Here is a 13,034-nt window from a genome sequence, read left to right as displayed (position 1 = left end):
ATCAGTTTGGCGGAGGTGAGGAGGGAGGGCGTTCCAGGACCGCGGGAGGACGTGACCCAGGGGTCGACGGCGGGATGGGCGAGACCGAGGGACGGTGAGGAAGTGGGCGGCAGAGGAGCGGAGCGTGCGGGGTGGGCGGTAGAAAGAGAGAAGGGAGGAGAGGTAGGAAGGGGCAAGGTGATGGAGAGCCTCGAAGCCCAGAGTGAGGAGTTTTTGTTTGGAGCGGAGGTCGATAGGCAACCACTGGAGTTGTTTAAGAAGGGGAGTGACATGCCCAGATCGTTTCTGCAGGAAGATGAGCCGGGCAGCAGAGTGAAGAATAGACCGGAGCGGGGCGAGAGAGGAGGAAGGGAGGTCAGAGAGAAGGCTGACACAGTAGTCTAGCCGGGATATAACGAGAGCCCGTAATAGTAAGGTAGCCGTTTGGGTGGAGAGAAAAGGGCGGATCTTGGCGATATTGTAGAGGTGAAACCGGCAGGTCTCGGTAACGGATAGGATGTGTGGGGTGAACGAGAGGGACGAGTCAAGGATGACACCGAGATTGCGGGCCTGCGGGACGGGAAGGATGGTCGTGCCATCCACGGTGATAGAGAAGTCTGGGAGCGGACCGGGTTTGGGAGGGAAGATGAGGAGCTCAGTCTTGCTCATGTTGAGTTTTAGGTGGCGGGCCGACATCCAGGTGGAGACGTCCCGGAGGCAGGAGGAGATGCGAGCCTGAAGGGAGGGGGAGAGGACAGGGGCGGAGATGTAGATCTGCGTGTCATCTGCGTAGAGATGGTAGTCAAAGCCGTGAGAGCGGATGAGTTCACCGAGGGAGTGAGTGTAAATGGAGAACAGAAGAGGGCCAAGAACTGACCCTTGAGGAACTCCAACAGTTAAAGGATGGGAGGGGGAGGAGGCTCCAGCGTAGGAGACCGAGAATGATCGGCCAGAGAGGTAAGAGGAGAACCAGGAGAGGACAGAGTCCGTGAAGCCAAGGTGAGATAAGGTATGGAGGAGGAGGGGATGGTCGACAGTGTCAAAGGCAGCAGAGAGGTCAAGGAGGATCAGAATGGAGTAGGAGCCATTGGATTTGGCAAGAAGGAGGTCATGGGTGACCTTAGAGAGAGCAGTCTCGGTAGAGTGGAGGGGACGGAAGCCAGATTGGAGGGGGTCTAGGAGAGAATGGGAGTTAAGGAATTCTAAGCATCGGTTGTAGACGACTCGTTCTAGGATTTTGGAAAGGAAGGGTAGTAGGGAGATAGGACGATAACTGGAGGGGGAAGTGGGGTCAAGAGCGGGTTTTTTTAGGATGGGGGAGACGTGGGCATGTTTGAAGGCAGAGGGGAAGGAGCCCTTGGAGATTGAGTGGTTAAAAATAGAAGTTAAGGAAGAGAGGAGGGCAGGGGCGATGGTTTTAAGAAGGTGAGAGGGAATGGGGTCCGAGGCGCAGGTGGAGGGGCTGGCACTTGCGAGGAGGGAGGAGATCTCCTCTGAGGATACTGCAGGGAAGGATGGGAAAGTAGGGGAGGGGGTTGTTGGGGGTGAGGGGAGAGGCGGAGGGGTGACTTTGGGGAGCTCACACCTGATCGTGTTGATTTTCGTGAGGAAATAGGTGGCCAGATCATTGGGGGTGAGAGATGGGGGAGGGGGAGGAACAGGGGGCCTAAGGAGAGAGTTAAAGGTCCGGAACAATCAGCGGGGGTGACGGGCATGGGTGTCGATGAGGGAGGAGAAGAAGCTTTGCCTGGCGGAGGAGAGGGCAGAGTTAAGGCAGGAAAGGATAAATTTGAAGTGTGTGAGGTCGGCTTGGTGCTTGGACTTTCGCCAGCAGCGCTCAGCAGCTCGAGCATAGGAGCGTAGGAGGCGGACGGAGGAGGTGATCCGGGGCTGTGGGTTAGTGGAGCGAGAGCGGCGGAGGGAAAGGGGGGCGAGAGAGTCGAGATGAGTAGAGAGGGTGGAGTTGAGAGCGGAGACCCGCTCGTCGAGAGTGGGAAGAGAGGACAGGGCGGCAAGGTGAGGCGAGATGCTATTGGAAAGACGGATGGGATCGAGAGAGCGGAGGTCTCTGTGGGGCAGTAGCGAAGATTTGCAGGGGGAGGGAGTGTGAGAGATGAGGCAGGTGAGAAGGTTATGGTCAGAGAGAGGGTAGTATAGGTGCAGGTGTCTTATAAGCATGTAAACAAAGATTACTTTGAGTTTTAAGATGTGTAATTTAAATGGATTTTGAGTTGGGTTGAGCTGGCAGTGAGCCGAACCTGTATAAAAGGATCTGAAATTCTCAGGCCAACTCCTTGTTCTCATTTTTTAATGCCCGAAACCAACAGTCAGAGCTGCAGGAATGTCTGCAATCATCTCTGGCAAATATCAGAATATCATAGGCATTAAGAGCTTAAGAAAGGCGGAGGGGAAATTCTCGTCACTGGAAATACCAGCAGATAATGATAATACCACATGGAATTTACCTAAGTGCCTTTCTGCTCATGGACTTGAAACCCTTTTGGGTTGTCTAGTTTCTCCTAGCCAGATCTCTGTGAGATAGGTAGAGGGCAGATGAGGAAACTGAAACTCTGATTGGTGAGGTGCATTTGCCCAGGGCAAGTGGTAAAACTAAAACCAGAACCCAGCTCTTCTAACTCCCAGCCCAAAGCTTTGTCCAATAGAAGGTCATTTCTCCAAGATGAGCCCACGGATTACCCTTATTGCCCCCGTGAAGGTCATGAAAACTCTCCTCTGATAAGGAAGGAAGGAAGGAAGGAAGCAAGGACAGTTGGGAAGGGTAAAGTTCTTCAAGGGAAGAATCTTAAAGGAAAAGAACCTGATTGAGGGTGAGGATGGATTGTATGGGAAGACAGGAAGGGTTAGAAAACAAAATGAATGCAAAGATATAGGGAGGGGAATCAATCAATCATTTAATGGTATTTACTGAGTGCTTACTGTGTGAAGAGCACTGGATTAAACCCTTGGGAGAGTAAAATAGAACAGAGTTGGTAGACACATTCCCTGCCAGTGAAGGGAATTCAAGGGAATTCTCTGCCAGTGCCAGAGAAGGAAAATTAGAATTTAACTGGTTCTTGAAAGGGCAGGAAGTTTGGTACTCAGACTTGCATAGAGCACGGGCCTGAGAGTCAGAAGGTCATGGGTTCTAATTCCAGCCCTGCTGTGAGTCTGCTGTGTGACCTCAGGCAGGTCATTTCACTTCTCTGTGCCTCGGTTCCCTCATCTGTAAAATTGGAATTAAGACCGTGACCCCATTATGGGACACATGAACTGTGTCCAACCTGCTTAGCTTGTATCAACTCCAGTGCTTAGTACAGTGCCTGTCACACAGTAAGTGCTTGAAGAAAGCATAAGAAAACATCATCACTGGTGAGCACTTACTGTGTGCAGAGCAGTGTTACAGAAGCTGCAAAGTGGATAGAGCACGGGCCTGAGAGTCAGAAGGTCATGGGTTCTAATTCCGGCCCTGCCATGTGTCTCTGTATGATCTTGGGCAAGTCATTTCACTTCCTCTCAGCCTCAGTTTCCTCATCTGTAAAATGGGGATTGAGACTGTGAGCCCCATAAGGGACAGGGACTGTGTCCAACCTGATTAACTTGATCTGCCCCAGCGCTTAGTATAGTGCCTGGCACAGAGTAAGCGCTTTAACAAATACCCTAATTATTACTAAGTGCTTAGGAGAGCACAGGGCCTTGCCCTCTCATCCCATGGCCACTTTCCCCATCCTCCTGATTCCAGTTTGCAAATAGCAGAAGCCCCCTTTCCACCCACTCTCCCTGCCCTGTCAGTCCATAGTAAAGGATCATTTGATTTTAGGTAGAGAGTGACCAGTATTTAAGTGCTGTACTTGATGGCCACTGGTCCCCAAAGGATTAGAAGCAGCATGGCTGAGTGGATCGATCATGTGGCTGGGTTCTAATCCCAGTTCTGCCACATGTCTGCTGTGTGTCCTTGGGCAAGTCATTCACTTCTCTGTTGCCTCAGTTACCTCATCTGTAAAATGGGGATTAGAGTGTGATCCCCATGTGGAAAAAGGACTGCGTCCAACTTGATTAACTTGATGCACACCAGTGCGTAGAACAGTGCTTGACACATAGTAAGCTCTTCACAGGTACCATTACTCTTATTAGTATTCATTCAATTGTATGTATTGAGTGCTTACTGTGTGCAGAGCACTGTACTAAGTGCTTGGGAGAGTACAATAAACAGACACGTTCCCTTGAGCCTTGGGGATGACTCAGGAGCCAGAGCTAATTCCATGGCCTCTAGGTCTAATTCCACACCCTCCCCTCCCCCTTCCTCCTCTATCCACGTGACCCCTGGAGAGTTGCCAGGAGCCCCCAAGGATCCTCCTGGGGAAACAGTGACCTAACGAATTTTTCCCAGAAGCCCCCGGTCTCCAGTCTCACGGTTTGGACTCTCCGGGAACCCCCAGGGGCCCGTGGCCCCTGGTTGTCTTGGGGTTCTCAAGCCCAGGCTTCCTTTTGTGGCTGTAATTTCTGCTTAGTTCAGTTGCAGCCACACAGACCTGCATTTTTGCTTTTGGTTTTTTTTTGTTGTTGTTCTAACTGAACTTCCTGGCTGGAAACTTACAAGGGGTCATGGGTGAGAAGCATCTGAGGGGAGGACCAGCCACGTGGTTTGGTTTGGTAGGGAAATATGAATTGCCCCCCTCTTCTGGTGCACCCCAAAAGAAACACATGCAGTATGGCCCAGTGGAAAGAGCTGGGACTTGGGAGTCACGTCTAATCCTGACTTTGCCAAAAGCTTGCTCTTTGACCTTGGGCAAGTCACTTAACTTCTCTGTGCCTCAGTTCTCCTGTTGTCTGACTTATACCGGGAGCCCGATGTGAATCAGTATGTGAGTGTCCAACCTGATTATATTGTATCTAACCCAGTACTTAGAACAGTGTTTGTCACATAATGAACACTTAACAAATACCATAAAAAAAAAAATGAAGTGCAGGAGCCCAAAAACACGAAATCACTTCCAGTTTACAGGAATTCTCGGGGTTCACTACATCTGAGAGGAGCAGAAAGATGTCACATTCTCATTTCCACCTAGAGGTTTGTTGTGGGGAAGGTGGAGCATCAGCGTTTGTTCGGTTCAGGACCTTCCTGGAACTGTAGATTTTTGCATCTGGCTCGGCACTGCTCAGGGGATTTCTGTTTGAGAAGCGGAATTACCCTCTCTTGTCCCGGTGATTTGGGTTTTCATCTTTAGATTTTTGGGGGGCTTTGTTTTTCAAGTAGAGCATACCCTGGCCACGTTGTGATTCACATGCGTAGAGAACATGGGCCGGGAAGCTTTTCTGAGAGAAATTTTAAAGAAGGAAATGGGTGTAAGGGTGTTTGTGTGTATGCGTGTGTGTTTAAAAGACTGAGTCTTCTGCACCTTGCGTTTGAGTTTTCTCTTCCTTACGGTTCCATTATGCTTGAGACACTAGTCATCCTAATCCTCCTCGACCCCTCAGATACCTTTGACACTGTGGACCACCCGTTTCTCATGGAAGCATTATCTAACCTTGGCTTCATTGACACTGTCATCTCCTGGTTCTCCTCCTTATCTCTCTGGCTTTTCATTCTTAGTCTCTTTCTTGTGCTTCTCCTCTGCCTCCCACCCTCTTAACTGTGGGAGTCGCTCAAGTCTCAATTAGGGGTGCCCTTTTATTCTCCATCTACCCCCACTCCCTTGGATAACTCATTTGCTTTCATGGTCTCAACTGCCATCTCTATCTCAAATCTACATCTGATATCTCTCTACAGTCTCGCATTTCCTCCTGCCTTCAGGACATCTGTACTTGGATGTCCCTCCAATACCTCAAACTTGACAAGTCCAAAACAGTACTCCTTATCTTCCCACCCAAACCCTGCCCTCCTCCTGACTTGCCGACAACATCACCATCCTCCCTGTCTCACAAGCCTATAACCTTGGTGTTAACCTCAACTCATCTCTCTCATTCAACGCACATATTCAATAAGTCACTACGTCCTGTTGGTTCAGTCTTCACAATATTGATTATCTGCCCTTTCCTCTCCATCCAGATTGTTACCATCATCATCCAGGTTACTTATCTTATCCCACATTGATGACTGCATCAGGCACCTCACTGACCTCCTTGCCTTCTGACTCTCCCCACTCCACTCAGTCTGCTCTAGAGTTTCTACAGAAACATTCAGTCCATGTTTCCCAGCTCCTTTTGTTCTTCATTCATTCTTCCATTTAGTTGTATTTATTGATCACTTACTGTGTGCAAAGCACAGTTAAGCTCTTGGGCTCTCTCTCTCTCTTGCATCTTGTCTTGCATCTCCTCCTGCCAGCAAGATGTCTTAGTTGTCCTCCCATCACCTCAAACTTAACATGTCCAAAATAGAGCTCCTGATCTTCCCACCCAAACCCTCTCCTCCCCTGACTTTCCCATCACTCTAGATGGCACCACCATCCTTCCTGTCTCACAAGGCTGTAACCTTGGCGTTATCCTTGACTCCTCTCTCTCATTCAAGCCACATATTCAATCCATCACTAAATCCCATCTTCACAACATCCACCTAAAATCACCACTGACCTCTTGCCCACGTCCTGTTTTTGGCCTGGAACGCCTTCCCCCTTAAATTCTGACAAGTGATCACTCTTCCCACCTTCAAAGCTCCATTGAAGGCACACGCTCTCCAAGGGGCCTTCCCGACTAGACTGTTATTTCCTCTTCTCCCACTCCTTTCTTCGTCTCCCTCACACTTGGATTTGCGCCCTTTATTCGCCTCTCCCTCAACCCCACAGCACCGATGTAAACATTTGTAATTTACTAACATTAATGTCTGTCTCCCCCTCCAGACCGTAAGCTTGTTGTGGGCAGGGAACCTGTCTCCCTACTTTCTTATATCGTAATCTCCCAAGCGCTTAGTACAGCGCTCTGCACACAGTGAGCTTGCAATAAATACAATTGATTGATTGACTACGCCTTAACATTTTGTCTTGCCTTCAATTTCCAGGCTAACCTGTGCTTTGTGGACATAGACAACCACTTTATTGAGCTGCCTGAAGACTTGCCTCAGTTTCCCAACAAACTGGAGTTTGTCCAGGAGGTCTCCGAGATCCTCATGGCATTTGGTATCCCCCCGGAAGGGAACCTGCACTGCAGCGAAAGTGCCTCCAAGCTGAAGAGCCTAAGGGCCTGTGACATTGTGTCGGACAAGCGGAACGGGAACCTTGCCAGCTCTCCTCTGAATTCCTATGAACTTCTCAAGAAAAATGAGACCATCGCTCGGCTCCAAGCCCTGGTCAAAAGGACCGGGGTGAGCTTAGAAAAGGTAAGCCGCAGTCGGGGTGGGGCCGAAAAGTACCAAAATTGTCTGTGATTTCCTAATTGGGGGGATGCTTTGGAAATCTGGGGGTAACAGATGGAAGATGGTCCCTGAAGTTACCTTCGCATCTCATGCCGTCGGGTAAGAGGAAGGCCAATCAATCAATCAATCATATTTATTGAGTGCTTACTGGGTGCACAGCAATGTACTAAGACTTGGGAGAGTACAATATAACAGTATTGGTAGACATGTCCCCTGTCCATAGCGAACTTACAGCCTAGACAGGGAAGCAGATGTTAATATAAGTAAATAAATTAAAGATAAAACAATTAATAATAATGGTATTTGTTAAGCGCTTAATATGTGCCAAGCACTGTTCCAAGCGCTGGGGTAGATACAAGGTAGTCAGGTTGTCCCATCTGGGGCTCACAGTCTTAATTCCCCTTTTACAGGTGAGGCACAGAGAAGTGAAGTTGACTTGCCCAAAGTCACCCAAATGACAAGTGGTGGAGCTGGGATTAGAACACATGACCTCTGACTCCCAAGTCCAGGCTCTTTCCACTAAGCCAGGCTGCTTCTCTGGTACTGCTTCACAGTACCGAAGTGCTGTGGAGCTGGGGAGGAGGAATAAAAGGTGCAAATCCAAGGGTAAGGATGGCGCAGAAGGGGTTGGGAGAAGAGCAAAAGAAGGCTTAGTCAGGGAAGGCCTCTCAGAGGAGATGTGCTTTTAATAAAGCTTTGAAGGTGGGGGCTGATATGAAGAAAGGCGTGTGTTCCAGGCCAGAGGCAGGACTTGGGCAAGAGGTCGACAGCAGGATGGACGAGATTGAGGTACATTGAGCAGGCTGGCGCTAAAGGAGTGAAGTTGTGCAGTCTGCGCTGTAGTAGAAAAGCAGTGAGGCGAAGTGTGGAGGGCAAGATGATTTAGGGCTTTAAAGGGAGAGATTTAAATGAGGGAGGGGTTAGAGCAGGGCGACTGTCAGAAAGGAGAAGGTGAGGTGAAGTGAGAGGGACCATAGTGGAGAGAAAGAAGGAAATGGGACCCTGCTCTCCTCAAAAGTGCCTCAAGGAATTTTATAAGAATGGCAGCAGGCCTGAGGTACTGCAGGATTATGGGACTCAGGTGTACACGTTGATGATGAAGGTGGTGCACAAATTGTGTCGCTGCTGTATCCTCACTGTAGTCAACATTTATCTATCCATCAGACATTCAGGGATATTTCATTCTTTCATTAAATTGTATTTATTGAGGGCTCATTGCATGCAGAGCACTGTACTAAGCGCTTGGGAGAGTATAATATAACAATAAACAGATACATTCCCTGCCCACAGCGATTTAGTACACACTGTGGAGGAATGTACTCTCCCAAATGCTTAGTACAGAGTTCTGCACACAGAAAGTGCTCAATAAATATGAATGAATGAATGTATTATTCCGCTGCCTTTTAGGAATTCAGATTTCTTTCCTCTGGATCTCTGCTTGGACAATGCCACTTTGGACCAATAATGGGGGAACCTAGCCTGGAATGTAGGAAGGACCAAAGCTGGGGGATCAGTGACCCCTGGGTGACCGAGCAGGAAGGGGGAACCTAGAGAAGCAGCATGTTGTAGTGGAAAGAGCACGGTCCTGGGTTCCAATCCTAGTTCAGTCAGTTGCCAATTGCAATCCAATTGGCTTGTATCCACCCCAGTGCTTAGAACAGAGTAGGCAATTAATAAATACCACTAAAAAAGTCCAAACTAATGTAAGATCTCTGATTCAGCTTGTACTCTCCCTACCCTCCTCCAAGTTTGATTTGCTCCCCAGGTTTTCTTGGGGTTCAGGTTGGGAGGGTGAAACTTGGAACTGGTACTAAAGTGAGGGTTGAGTTACTCTGAATGTGGGTTGGGGTAGAGGCATCCACAGTGGGCTGTTTGGCTTGGGGCACTCTCTCTCACTTGCTTGGGGGGAAGGTCTGTGGCCCTTGGGTTCCCCAAAGTCATTTGTTACCCTAGGACAGCTAATAGGGAGATCCGATTCATTGTACAGTCAGATAATAATAATAATAATAATAATAATAATGGCATTTGTTAAGTGCTTACTATGTGCCAGGTACTATACTAAGCACTGGGGTGGACACAAGCAAATCCCTGTCTCACAATCTCAATTCCTATTTTACAGATGAGGTAAATGAGGACCAGAGGAATGAAGTGATTTGCTCAAGGTCACACAGCAGACAAGTGGCAGAGCTAGAATTAAAACCCATAACCTTCTGACTCCCAGGCCCGTGGTCTATCCAGCAGCAGCGTGGCTTAGTGTAAAGAGCCTGGGCTTGGGAGTCAGGATGTGGGATCTAATCCAGGCTCCACCACTTAGCTGTGTGAATTTGGGCAAGTCACTTAACTTCTCTGTGCCTGAGTTACCTCATCTGTAAAATGGGGATTAAGGCTGTAAGCCCCACATGGGACAACCTGATTACCTTGTATCTACCCCAATGCTTAGAACAGTACCTGGCACATAGTAAGCACTTAACAAATACTATCATCATCATTACTATGCCATGCTGCTTCTCTATAACCTGGGGATTTTGTTCCTGAAAAACTCCATATTGAAGAAAATTTGCATTGTTGCCCACCAAACCTGATCACCTCCCTCAACACTTGGATACAATTGTTTCTTCTGACACAATCTTGCCCTGCCCAGAAAGACTTTTTTTTAAAATGGTTTTTGTTCAGGGCAAATGATGGGCCAGGCCCACTACTAAGCCTTGGGGTTGATAAAAGATCATCAGGTTGGAAACAGGCCATATCCCACACTTGTCAGAAGAACATTCCTAAATTCTGCCTGCACTTTCTAGCCAAAATGTGGAGCGAAGACACGTTATGTCGGAGCTGATGACCGTGTCTCAAAATCTGAGGGAGGGGGTGTGGAAGGAGCCAGATCTCTTCGCTTCTAAGTTTTCATCCCTTGAGTCCGAGTTCCATTTTGTGAGCAGCTGCTCTTACTACGTAGGGACACAAATAGGACTTTGCTTAAGGCAAGGAGTCAACTAAGGGCTTTGGGAATTATCAGAATACTCTTTGAGGGTTTTTTAGGAGTCACTGTGAGGAAAGAATTTCAGGAGCTAAAGATGGAAACACTTACTGTACTTGGAAAGTGGCCATTTTCCTGCATAGTCATTCATTCATGTTTCCTGAGCCTCTTGCAGTGTCCCTGATGTCCTCAGGTTAGCCAAGTGCTTTTTGGAGACTTGGGGGTTGCTCTTAAGCATTCATGGGGTCCCGTAGGCTCTATTTAAGAGCATCTTGTCTATCCTGATCCCAATTCACTCATTCAGTCATATTTAATGAGTACTTACTGTGTGCAGAGCATTGTACTAAGTGCTTGGGAGAGTACAATGCAACAGTAAACAGACACATTCACATTCCCTGCCCACCACGAGCTTAAAGTCTAGATGTGGGGTGAGGGGGAGACAGACATTAATGAAAATAAATAAATTACAGATATGTACATAAGTGCTGTGGGCCTGGGGATGAACAGCAGAAGCAAGTCGGGGTGACGCAGAAGGGAGTGGGAGAAGAGGAAAGGGGGGCTTAGTCAAGGAAGGCCTTTTGGAGGAGATGTGTCTTCAATAAGGCTTTGAAAGAGGGGAGAGTCACCGTCGGTCGGATTTGAGGACGGAGAGCGTTCCAGGCCAGAGGAAGGACGTGGGTGAGGGGTTGGTGGCAAGATAGATGAGATTGAGGCACAGAGAGAAGATTGGCATTAGAGGAGTGAAGCGTGCGGGCTGGGTTGTAGTAGGAGAGTAATGAGTTGAGGTAGAAGGGGCCACATGGTGGACTGCTTTAAAACCATTGGGGAGGAGTTTTTGTTTGATGCAGAGGTGGATGGGCAACCACTGGAGTTTTTTGAGGAGTGGGGAAACATCCTGAATGTTTTTTTAGAAAAGTGATCTGGGCAGCAGAGTGAAGTATGGACTGGAATAGGGAGAGACAGGAGGTTGGGAGGTCAGTAAGGAGGCTTAATGCAGTAATTCAGATGGAATAGGATGAGTGATTGTATTAACTGTGGTAGTGGTTTGGCTGGAGAGGAAAGGGAGGATTTTAGCGATGTTGTGAAGGTGGGACCGACAGGATTTAGTGATGGATTGACTATTGGATTGAATGAGAGAGGAGTCAAGGATAACCTCAAGGTTATGGGTTTGTGAGACAGGAGGGATGGTGGTGCCATCTGCAGTGATGGGCAAGTCAAGGGGAGTACAGGGCCGATCCCTTGTCCATGTCCTCCCTCAGACCTGGAATTCCCTCCACCCTCATATCCGACAATCCACCACCCTCCTAAAATCACATCTCCAAGAGGTCTTCCCTGAGGAAACCTTCATTTCCTCTCTCCCCGCTCCCCTCTGTGTTGACAATGAACTTGGCTTTGTGCCCCTTAAGCACATTTATACTCATCCCAGCCTCATAGTGCTTTATGTACATCTCCTTATACTCTACTGTTCCCTTACCTGTAACTTATTTTAATGTCTGTTTCCCCCATTCATTCATTCATTCATCCATTCATTCAGTTGTATTTGAGTGCTTACTATGTGCAGAGCCTTGTACTAAGTGCTCTGGAAAGTACAGTACAACAATAAACAGTGACATTCCCTGCCCACAACGAGCTCACAGTCCAGAGTGGGGAAGACAGACATCAATACAAATAAATAAAATGACAGATATGTACATAAGTGTTTTGGGGCTGGTAGGGGGGAAGAGCAAAAGGAAAAAAGGGTGACATAGAAAGATGTGAGAGATGAGGAAAAGTGGGGCTTAGTTTGGGAAGGCCTCTTGAAGGAAATGTGCCTTCAGTAAGGCTTTGAGAATGGTGGTTTGTTGGATTAGAGGAGGGAGGGACAGGGGCAGGACATGGGCTAGGGTTTGGTGGCGAGGAAGGCAAAATTGAGGCACAGTGAAAAGGTTAGCATTAGAGGAGGGAAGTTGATTCATTCAGTCGTATTTATTGCGTGCTTACTATGTGCAGGGCAATGGACTAAGCACCTGGAAAGTACAATTCGGCAACAGTGTACAGGCTTGGTTGTAGAAGGAGAGAAGTGAGGTGACGTAGAAGGAGGGTAGGTGATAGAGTGCTTTAAAGCCAATGGAGAGGGGTTTCTGTTTGATTCGAAGGTGGATGGGGAACCACTGGAGTTTTTTGAAGAGAGGAGTGATGTGTCCAGAGTGTTTTGACTATAAGCTCCTTGTGGTCAGGGATTGCATCTGTAATTTATATTATTGTTTGTCTCCCCACCCCAGACTGTAAGCTCGTTATGGACAGGGAATGTGTTTATTGTTCGACTGTTCTCTCCCAAGTGCTTAGTCCAGTGCTCTGCACACCTCAAGTGCTTAATAAATACCATTGCTTGACTGATCAGGGCAGGTAGAAGATGCAACTGTCCTCACTGATAGAGTGCTAAGAAGGTTGTGACTAACCCTAGTCCGAGAGCCTGGAAACTTCCTCTCACTCAATTCATTCATTCATTCAGTCCTATTTATTGAGCTCTTACTGTGTACAGAGCACTGTACCAAGTGTTTGGGAGAGTACAATACAATAATAAGCAGACACATTCCCTGCCCACAACGAGCTTATATCTCAGAGGGGGAGACAGGCATTAATATAAATAAATAAATGACAGATAGGTACATAAGTGCTATGGGGCCAGGATGGGAGATGAATAAAGGGAGCAAGACAGGATGATGCAAAAGGGAGTATAAGTATTAGTACTCTCCACAT

General features: G+C 48.0%; 1 protein-coding gene across 4 annotated transcripts in view; it reads left to right on the top strand.

Annotated features, from left to right (window-relative positions):
* The window catches only part of DENND5A (DENN domain containing 5A), a 111,193-nt gene that overhangs the window by 60,714 nt on the left and 37,445 nt on the right, over nt 1–13,034 (top strand). For all 4 annotated transcript variants that reach the window (XM_029060536.1, XM_029060534.1, XM_029060535.1 and 1 more), the window contains one exon: nt 6,971–7,288. In XM_029060536.1, the coding sequence (XP_028916369.1) occupies nt 6,971–7,288 (318 nt within the window). The remainder of the gene's footprint in view (nt 1–6,970; nt 7,289–13,034) is intronic.

This window comes from Ornithorhynchus anatinus, chromosome 3, assembly GCF_004115215.2.
Source record: "Ornithorhynchus anatinus isolate Pmale09 chromosome 3, mOrnAna1.pri.v4, whole genome shotgun sequence".
Classification (NCBI taxonomy): Eukaryota; Metazoa; Chordata; class Mammalia; order Monotremata; family Ornithorhynchidae; genus Ornithorhynchus; species Ornithorhynchus anatinus.
Note: the sequence above shows the minus strand (reverse complement) of the source record. Positions and strands in the feature narration are given on the sequence as shown.